Source organism: Rhopalosiphum padi, chromosome 1 (genome assembly GCF_020882245.1).
Source record: "Rhopalosiphum padi isolate XX-2018 chromosome 1, ASM2088224v1, whole genome shotgun sequence".
Classification (NCBI taxonomy): domain Eukaryota; kingdom Metazoa; phylum Arthropoda; class Insecta; order Hemiptera; family Aphididae; genus Rhopalosiphum; species Rhopalosiphum padi.
Window position 1 is genome coordinate 60,784,552 of NC_083597.1, and position 11,110 is coordinate 60,795,661.

An 11,110-nucleotide genomic window follows, 5' to 3' on the forward strand; every position below is an offset into this window, starting at 1 on the left:
TTAGGTTATAAAATATACCAGTAAACATTTATTTTTAACAATTATTTATATAAAATTAATTAATATTTATAAAGCTCATTATTACAGAAGTAAGAAATTATCAGATTACATTAAATTTAACTAAATGTAATTATAAGTTTAGCAGATAAAACATTACATAAAATAGTTGAAGTTGTTCATTATCATTTACAATCAATTAAAATGAATCATTTTAAATTAAAAAATAAATCATATGGTTGATAAAGTAACAAATAAAGATGTTGTTTGATACCCATTCTGATCATATATGTAAATATAATATCTATTTCATTATTACGTTTACAATAAAAAAAATTTAAATATAAGAATGTTACAAATTTTGTAGTTTTAAAAGATCAACAATAGAAAAAAACAATAAACTTAATTTAAGAATATAATACAATGAATATCACTATTTTGACATTTTTTACTTGTTATTAAAAAAAAATTGGAACATACAAGTACAAAATAAAACGTGCATAATCCAGCGGTATGATTAGGATGGATTTTTCAATGAGAGGAGATGAGTTATAGACTTACAGTGATAACTAATAATTATATAAACTATGTTTGTTTTATTAATAATATTAAGATGTCAAGCTCAGCCCAAGGGAAATAAATCCGTATGCTTTCCACATATAATTACAAAGCTGGCATAATTATTTTATATATTATGGTTCTGACAAAAATAATTAAAATATGTATCCATAAAAATATTTAGACTATTAAGTAGGCAGCTATATTTATCTAATATAACATAAGAAATTATGGAAATTATTATTTTGGGTTAAAAATGAAAGTTGGTTAGTATAGCAATCAGGGATCAAAGCCTCTTAATAATTTAAAATTTTAATAGTCTAAATTTAATCTATCTGAATACCATATTAAGTATTCTTGGGTAAACGATGTTGCATTAAGTGATTTCAAAAATTAAATTTATTGACTCAATTTACAAATCAATCATATCAACTGATAATAATTAAAATCAATGTTTAAAAATTATACATGAAAATAATGTAGACCAAGTCATCTATAATTATTATATATTAGCATAGGTTTATCAAAAGCTGGGTTCACAATAATAAGAATTTATGTTATGTGTTATATTCAGCAAAAATTGTACCATGCACATGTGTGAATGTATTTGACAAATTAAAGTATTTTTACAATTAAAATTAAATTTTAAAAATAAAACTAAGTGCATTAGTACTCAAAAGAGAATTATTGATAAATGATATAATATTTGTTAATAATACTTCATTATTGCAATAATTATTGAAAGTATACAGATCAACAAAAGCTATTTCATTGTATAAAAAAAAAATATTGAGTCTGTTCACAATAAACTTAATTTTAAGTGCGAGTAAAAAATGTTTATTTTTAAACTACTATAATAACGTATACAATTTTTATATTTTTAGTAAGTTGTTACAAAAAAAAGCGCATAATAGAAACAAAACTTGTAAAAAATGTGTAAAAATATTCTATGATAACCATTTGAATAATTCATGAATACATGTTTATACTAAGCTACTGAAAAAAGTTTTCAAAGTATTGAGGTATGTTATTGATTTTTTTTCCAAATTGTCAAACTTATAATTGTTAAAATGCAAGACAACAAAATTTCATACAGAATAAATAATGGTTTACGTTATATCCACAAATCTATCTCCCCAATTAAGGACCCACACATATAATAAATTGAATAACATTTATAAAAATTTAAAAATAAAAGTTTTAAGTAACAATAGGTTAGTCTATTGAAGTTTAAAAATAACATAAGCTGCATTATACAAAATATATATATTTATATATATTTATGTTTCATACATCATAAAGTTTTTACTAAAAACTTAGTTATTTTCAAAAATCATCGTTATGGATGTTTTTTCTTGTTATCAATTTAATATTCGATATCTATAACTTCAACCAATAAACTACCAACACTGTAAACATAAAAAAATTGCCAATTGGGTATTTAATTTATGTTATATTTAAAAAAAATACCTTTCAATTATCAATTATTTGGATGATGTCATTAGTTGTTGCATTTTACATATGAATAGTAGCAGCTGTATAGCGAGCTTCTCCTTTTCTCCAACCCCACTGATTTGGTCGATACTAAATAAATAACAATATTTAATTATAATATAACAAATTAATAGAATGATTGAGCAATATACATAATTAACTAGGATAATATAAAAATGGATGAAACTATTTACATTTTTAAAAATAAATAATGTATTTAATTTTTTAAATAATAAAGCAAGCAAGTATTGCTGTTAAATTTGGTAAAATGTACCACTTATCGCTAGAGAACAAATTTGAATGCAAATTGCATTTTTATCCCAAAACATTGCTTTTTGAGCACAAAAAATATTATATTTAATAGACTATAATAACAACATACATATTATGTTGCAATATGTTAAGCAATATATAATTGAAAATAGTATACTTACTCTTATTAACATTTGTCCAGATCGTGTATGTGGATTTAAATATGCGTAAAATATCCAGACTAAAGACATTAAAGTCAATGATACACACAACGCTATGAAGAATAAACTTGTACTAGAAGATGAAGAGTTTGTGTCTAAAAATTAAATAGTATGAAGTTAAGTAAGTATTAAATAATACATTTTGTTCATATAGTATAATTAATAGTCAATTACGAGATTCAGATTTAATAGATGATTCAACACTAGAATTATCAATAGTGGGAGGAGTAACAGTTGTTACTCCAGATGTGCACATATCTTCATTAACAAGCTTCAATTTCTCACAGTCTTTCTGGTGCCAATCTTGGCGATTACGATCAACTCCAGAAGAACATCGGTTGTCACACCAGAAACACTAGTGCAAAAAAAAAATTATAATAATTTTATCCATTTTTAAGATGTATGTATTTAATTATAAGAATAAATTAGATATAATTTATATATATTACTTGGAAATTTGTGTCTTTTTTAATACAACTAGTACAATTTTTCTTTTCTAGACATGTTGGCAATGCAGTTAAAATTATAACAGTTCCATTTGTTACTTCATCCTCATGAAATGTTACTCTATGATATTCATAAATAGTTTTTCTTCTCACAACTATAAATGAAAAATAAATATAAATGTTCAAAATTATATTTTACAGAAATTAAATGTTGGGCGCTTGGATTGATTATGTAAAATTATTAAAAAATGGAAAACTGTATTTTTGATTGTCAGAAATATTATTAGTTGTAGAGTAAAAAATAATTTAAATTATACTGACAAAATATTGTTTTGTCTAATACATATGCATCAGATAATCCAATTTTCACTGGATGATTTGTAGAATCAATTTCTTTGATTTTAGATGGTACATTTTTGTAAGCAAATACAATGTTTCCGTTTGAATGTAAAGTTGTTTGAAAAGTAAATCCTCCAACTTTAGGTTTATCTTGTAAAGTGGCATTATGCCAAGTAACTGTTAATGCAGTATCATTTTCCAAGTAATAAATGCTTGAATAGTTCGATGAACTTAAATCAAAATTGGCCATTAACGGCGCTATGTATTGAGTAGCTGCTAACCACGAATGAATGTATTCTCCTAAATACAAAAAACCTCCAGTTGCAATTGTAGTTGAGTTTAATAGATGTCCATAGAAAGGAAACTGAAACTTCAAGTTGATTGTCTGAAAACATAAATTTATTTAACAAAATAAAAAATTTCTAGAATTATATTGTTATCTTACTGCAGCTCTGCGATGAGAATCTGATAACATTTCATGTATATTTGCATCAGGATGATTCACCAAATCAACCCAATAATCATTAAATACCTTCATATTATTTATTGTTGTACTATTGTAGTATATATGAGAATCCTAAAAATCATAAAAAAATATTAATTTTGAGAGATGTTAACTACATTGGAAGTCGTTCCCACAATATGACGTATTGAAACTGTCTAACACGTGTGTATTGAATAACCTAGCATATTTATGTATTGCATTTGTATTCAATATTGGAACAAATTTAATTATTAAGAAATTTATAGAGGAATAAAAACATAGCTTGAAAACAATTTCAAGTATAAGTACTTAAATAATTCATTTTTTTTTTAAATTTAAATCTCGTTTTAAAATTACAAAATTAGTACAAAAACTCTTCTTTCAAACACTGTTTATATTTTCCTTAACAAAATCGATAATAAGTAAAATTGTTCTATTATCAACTATAATAAAAATTTAATATATAAATTTGCAATATCACTAGTGTGTAAGACAAACCACGTGAAAATGGGTATGAGTCATATTAAAAATTAGTTATCACTCAAGTTTCTGTATTTAGTGGTTAAAAATTATTTAAATACAACTAAACTTCCTCGGGCATCAAAATAAATTTGTATTAAAGAAAAATTTGATCCTAATTTGGTAATGATTCTCAAAAATATTTTGTTACATAGAAAATTTCATTAAATAGGAGTTTCACTGTAATAATAAAATAAAATATAAAAATAATAAACAGTAAATTCCCATTAAAACAAATACCAATACAATAAAAATCCCGTTATAACGAAAGTCATAGAATTCCTCTGCCGAAAAATAGGGCTTATAAAGAGCTTATTCAAATTTTCGTTACAATGAAATTTCTGTTATAAAAAAAAAAAATTTGGTCCCCTGGAGTTTGTTGTAACGGAATTTTACTGTATTTTAAAACAACAAAAAAATTTTAATTGCTGAACATTGAACATTCAATACTAAACATAATATAAAAAATTGACAATTATATTACATATCAAATGTAATTTATGCAGTTGTGGTCAAGGTTCATGCTATTTAGATAAAATAATACATAGTATTATAAACACATTTAATGATTCAAATAATATTAATTATTATTCCATATATTGAAGTTAAAAGCAGAACCTGGTACAAGTCTCAAATATTGAGTGTATTGCTTTACTTGTCTCGTCTCAGAACAAAATAATATCATTATAAAATTAAAATTAAAGAAAAAACATCACATATAAAAATTTACCAGTTTGATTTGCTATATTATTTATAAGATTCAAAATTGAAAGTAAAAAGTAAGTTTAATGAAAATAATGAAAAAACAATGTAAATAAATAAAAAATAATAATTTTGTTATGTTGTGGAAGTTGTAGAGCACTTTGTTTCTTATTTTATTTTTGTCTATTAGAATTTTTCATTTAAATAGGTTATTGTAAAACCAATAATTAATATACATTATTTGTAGTCAGAAATTAGAATCTAGAATATTACCTTAAAAGTAATCTTAAAATTTTTTATCAATTTGAATAATACAAATTAATGTTATTATAATATAAGTTATCATAACTTATAATATTCTTTGACTTGTAAAATATTGTTTATAAATAAATGAATATTTATTATAATTTTAAGGAATAAAAATAATTTTTAAGACTTGACGCATGATATGATCATTTACAATATTATTCATCTAGTATACAGAAAATATTTATTTTTAAATATTAAATTGTATTTAATTAAAATTAACCTAATTTTTTTCATAAATAATGATTTGCAGATGATTATAAAGATTATACACTCAATAAATATGGCATTTGTTAGGTTTTTAAATTTTATTTTATTTTAAATGTGATTAATGGAAGGCTTTTTTTAAAATTATATTACATATTTTGAATACAAAAGAAAGAACTCTGCTGTATTTAACAGTTTTATGTGTAAATATTTAAATTATTAATATTAAAAACTGAAGTAGTTAAGATTTAAAATAAAAGTACTAATTAATTTGTTTTATATTATGCATATTCTTCAAAATATTTCCAATTTATCAATCACACTTATGATAAAAATGTATATTGTTAAATAAAATAAAATAAATAACATAACTATAAGTTTATCTTCAGATAAGCACATTCTAATATTATATTTTGTGAACCTAAGCAAAAATAAATAACAATATTAAAACTGTTATTATATTAATATATTTGTGATTATGTTTTAGAATGTTTATTTATTTCAGGAGTAAATAATTTATCTACAATTTATCTAGATTAAAAATTAAACACATACTCTAATTTAATCAGGCGATTAAATTAATATTACTTGTTTAAATTTAATTCTCATAGTTTTTGAGGAAATTCCAAAAAAACTATTTAAATTAAAACAACCACTGACATGATATATTTAAACTTGTAAATTAAGCTCTGTTCAAAATCATTCTTGGAGTATAATACTTTATCCCTGATTTATTTACCGACATTCCTCGTGTAATTCTACAATTATACTAAATTAGACTTAAAATCCAACTTACATTTTTTGAATTTGTTATATTATGATTTTTAAGTGTTTCATTGGTAATTAAAGGAAATTCTAAGTCAACTGGCAGAGCTAAAGGTGTGGATGTTCCTAAAAATAAAAATAAAATATGACTTTTAAGCAAAATTAATTTCATAAACTATAATACACTACTTTACCTATATAACTTATGTTGTCTGAACTCGTTTGAACTGGAGGTTCGTGTGTCACTGTAGTTAAATTTTTTCCAAATGCTTTATCAGAATCATTAATAAAAAGTGAAGTGTTTGATGGGTTTGTTTCTACAAATTAAATAAACAAATAGAATAAACATTTAGATATCAATTATTTTTAAAAACAATTATTTATCGGCTATTAACAGTAAAATTATAGATTTAAAACAATATTCATTAGTACAAAGCCAAATGCATAAGTATACATGTTTAATATACAAGTATATTCTTCATTTGCATTTAATGGAAATGGTAACATTTAAATTTTGTATTATAAAAAAACCTGTGTTTAAATTTAAAATGGTAAAGTAATGTATACAATATACATTATATATTTTACAATCCCTTACCAGAATACATTAAATTTTACATGTCTACCTTAAATTAATAGAAACTTCTAACCTTTATAAAGTAACTTATTTCCTATTCAAGGTTTTAATTAAAATCAACATGGCCATCATTTGAAGAAAAATAAAAAGTTTTTTTTTATTATTATATGATTACCTAATCTTAAAGGTCTGAATTTAGAGGTACTTACCTTGTTTTGTTTGTTTTGTTCCATTGTTTTTGTCTATGATTGCTTGAAAAGAAATATGTTTTTGTTGAGCAGTAGTATTAGTATTAATAATCGATTCAGCTAATCTTTTGATTCGTACATTTGGAAGTGTAATTATATCTGTGTCTAAAAAAGTCTTATCGTGTGTAGAGGTCTTATAAAAATATTCTGCAAAAATAATAAAAATTATAGGTATTGATAAAAAACAATAATAAAATTAATTATGTTATTTACAAAAAAAATTAAAATATAAAAATCATATTGGTACAAATATTTATACGAAACTTGTTTATTCTACCTAAATTAATAAATAAAAATAAATATACAATAATTAATGTAATATTCCTTTCACCTAGTTAAGCAGTTTTTTTATTAATATTTAGTTAATTGTATATCCAGAATCTTTATGAGAATGAGAAAAATAAACTAAAAACCATTTTTTTTTTTTTAATTATTATACTTCAAGCTGCTACTATGAAAAAAATGTCCTCATATTACAAACTAATTTTATACCTTTATGACTAACTGAACCACCACTTTGAGAAACTATATGTCACAAAATATTGAAAATTGATATAATGCGTAGAATGTGTTATCTATGGATAGATTCATCATGTATGAAAATTTTAAAAAAATTGATTTGAATGGTAACAAAATAATAGCTAATAAAATTAGTTTATTACAGTAATCTACCACTTCTTTTTGTACTATCATGAAAGAAAAATTAAAATAATATTATTTTGTAAGACTCTAATTGGGGTTAATATGCATATTTGAAAATAAAAATAAATCTAGTATGAACCTAGAGTAATTCATCCAGGCATTTATACCACGGAGAATCGTCTATTGTAGAAACGACGTAAGTTCAGGACCTTTACATGCACCTCCCCAGGCCAAAAACAAATTTTTTTTTTTGAAATTGTGTATCTCGCTGAATTCTTTCCATTAGACCTCTTGGTTTATCTACCATATATAATTGGTAGCATAAAATTAGTTTTTTATTGTTTTCTTTGAATTAGCTTTTATCAACTTCCTTCTCAAATAAGTAGTTCAACTGTACTATCAACTTGTTTAGTAGTGTTAAATAACTTTAAATGGTATTAATTAACGTCATTCACATATGCTGAATGGTGATAATAAATTGGCACCTTGTTATGAAATGCACTAGAATTTGATCAGTATAATGTCTAAACTATTACATTTTTTGTTAGTGTCTCCTACATGTATATTTTCATATGTGAATCGCGGACGAAAAGTCTGCTTTAAAAAAAGTCGGACAAAAATTCGGATTCGTTTTTATAGTTGGACAAAAAGTCCGAAAATACAAAATATTTTATATACCTACCTAGTAAATATTTATTTTAAAAATTTAAAAATGCTGTACACATATTATTATATTTTCGTATTATAATTACGATATACTATTTTTTTTTTTAGTTTTGTTTAGATTAACGTGTTTATAAATAAATTAAAATTCATTGTATGTTAAAATGTATTTAGTTACAAATAAATTTTGCTATTGTTGTTCTAATATGTTGTAATAAATTATATAATTATAAATGAAAATAAGAAAATAGAAATAAATGTAATAATATAATGTGTATAATATATAATGTAAACATTTTTAAATTTTAAAACTGAATCCGGACTTTTTGTCCAACTTTTTTTAAAATGGACTTTTTGACTGAATACCTTTATATGTATCATGTATGTGCAAGTCATTCATTGATATTTTAATTTGTCAATTTATTATTTAATTATCTAATAGATTATCTATTCTATACTATCTATATCTATTTGCATCTCTAATTAATTATTAATAGCAAAATAATTGTAATTTTATGGTTTTTATTTGTACATCAATATTCAATAAATAACTATTGTACATGTTAATAAACACAAACACTGGTAAATGTCCAAATTGTGAGGTATTTGTAAAAATTGACAACATTCAACAAAATGGTTGGTAAATATCAACAATCACTAGTGACTATGAACAATCACTTCTATGTAGTCATATACCTTAACATATCCATAATTTAGATATAATATACATAATACTTTAGTAGCAAGTGATAAAAATAAATTTTATCTTAAATGTTTATGACATAATAATTTTAACACAAGGATAATGTCTAACTTTCATTTGATTTGTTTACTTATGTTAAAACAAATAATATCAATATGTTTAAGAATATCATACAAATGTGTAATAAGAAAGTAGGTACCTAATAATTATCATGACCTCTAAAAGTCTAAATGAAATATTGTCAAATAAGTACAATTATACATACAAATATTGGTTTAATATAAAGTACCAATTAACTATAGAACAAAAACTGTACAACGCCAAAACACAAAAGATGTAAATTTATGTGTAACAATAGTGAATACTGAATGGATCATTAATCAAATCTAACTCGAGTACATTATTGATAATAGCTAGGTATTTATATAATAGTCAATTACCTTCGTGAGGAGACACTGTGGAGATTGTAAGAAAAACAAAAGATAAACTCCAGCAAAAACGTTTCGCCGTCATAATTATTTATGTAGTTGAAAACACTTTTGAGAATGTGAGATTAATGTTACAACTTAAGAGGTTTAATAATGCATTGTTAATAGTTATCACTATAAACAGAAACGTGCGAAATAAAATTTAGGAGTTAATTATTAGTGAACAAAAACGACCTACGACTAGACGAGGTAACTGTAACAAGTAACAACTGCTGGAAACTAGTGGAAAAAAAATAATTATAAGTAATAACTTAGCCAATAGACCTTAAATATTATATATGTACAATTTATTCATTGCTGATTATAGTAGATAAGGAATACTCACTATCGCAGTTAGAGTGCGTTGCAGTCAACATAAATTGTAATTTGTTATATTCCGTGGGTCCATGGACCAATAACAAGGATATATCTATAATTAGGTGTATGGTGGGGTCGGAGCCCTAGAGCACTGGGTAGTTGGCAGTAGTTGGCACCTGCCACTTTGCACCATAGACACTTTGCACTCTTTGCACTTGTTGCGTGTTGGCTTGTTGACTGTTTTGCACAAAAACAACAGTTTGTTAAACAGTGTTTAACAGTGTGTGTACAGTATAGAGATAGACAACACGAACACACGCGGCTCTATAGATTTATCTACTAACTGTGGCCCTGTGGGTGTAACGTAACGTCTTCTTTTTCTATTTCTACGTTCTGACACGATTTAAGATAATATTATACCTTCTCAATCGTGATTCAGAATAAATAATCAATCCGTTTTACTCTTATCATTTTTTACATTGGAGTGAAGAGTGAATCACAGTAGTTGTACTTGTACCAGTTGTACCTATAGATAGATCAGTTACGCGACTATCTATAAAATTCCACGTAATCTAAAGCGAAAAAGGTTTTTATCAAATAGATGTTTTTACTCACTGCTTTACTATAGCGCATTAGCGTTTATGGTAATACCATGGCCCGTCGTTTAACACCAAAGTGAGAGTACAAGACGGTACTTACTATGTTTATTATTTAGTCGTAGACCTCGAATCAAGGTATCTTGATTCCCGTCAATGTGCTATGCCGCTGTGGACATAATATTGTATACATATTAAATTATTATAAAACAAGAATATAAATATTTAAATTATTTAAAGAATTTATGCTGTTTTGATATATAATAAAATAATAATATATTAATATATTTAATCTGCCCATTTCAATTATCTGGTTCAAATACAGGATGAATATAACTAGTATTTGAACCAAATAATTATTAATTTAATAAAAAATAAAAAAATACCATCTTAATCGAAAAAATCTTAAAGATTAATTTAAAAATTATTGGCTAAATAATTTTAATTCATTTTTAATTAATTGTTTAGTAATTGCAAACATGAATATTCGATGAAAATGTCAAGTCTCAACTGTTAGATATTCATTTTTGAGTAAGTACAAAAAAATTCGATTTTGTACCCCAGTATACCAACTATAAATTTAATTTTTTACAAGTTACAATAATA

General features: G+C 23.8%; 1 protein-coding gene across 2 annotated transcripts; it reads right to left on the reverse strand.

Annotated features, from left to right (window-relative positions):
* Window positions 1-10,078, reverse strand: LOC132931815 (plexin domain-containing protein 2). 2 transcript variants are annotated; one of them, XM_060997838.1, is made up of 11 exons: window positions 9,937-10,078; window positions 7,077-7,262; window positions 6,485-6,607; window positions 6,322-6,416; window positions 3,753-3,884; window positions 3,290-3,692; window positions 2,972-3,123; window positions 2,697-2,877; window positions 2,484-2,617; window positions 2,026-2,139; window positions 1-1,964 (listed from the first exon to the last, which is right to left on the reverse strand). In XM_060997838.1, exons 1-10 carry the CDS (start codon window positions 9,965-9,967, stop codon window positions 2,071-2,073), a joined length of 1,506 nt encoding a protein of 501 aa, XP_060853821.1. In that variant the 5' UTR covers window positions 9,968-10,078; the 3' UTR covers window positions 1-1,964; window positions 2,026-2,070. The 2 variants fall into 2 exon arrangements, with proteins under 2 accessions (XP_060853821.1, XP_060853820.1); XM_060997837.1 differs by lacking the exon at window positions 9,937-10,078 and adding an exon at window positions 9,564-9,897.
* Window positions 10,079-11,110: the final 1,032 nt, after the last annotated feature.

Coding starts and splice junctions, on each gene's coding strand:
- LOC132931815 (XM_060997837.1), bottom strand. CDS start 9,636: ATGACGGCGAAACGTTTTTGCTGGAGTTTATCTTTTGTTTTTCTTACA. Junction 3,885..6,321: donor ATATAACAAATTCAAAAAAT/GTAAGTTGGATT, acceptor TATGATTTTTAG/GATTCTCATATATACTACAA. Junction 2,618..2,696: donor ATCTATTAAATCTGAATCTC/GTAATTGACTAT, acceptor TTTAATTTTTAG/ACACAAACTCTTCATCTTCT.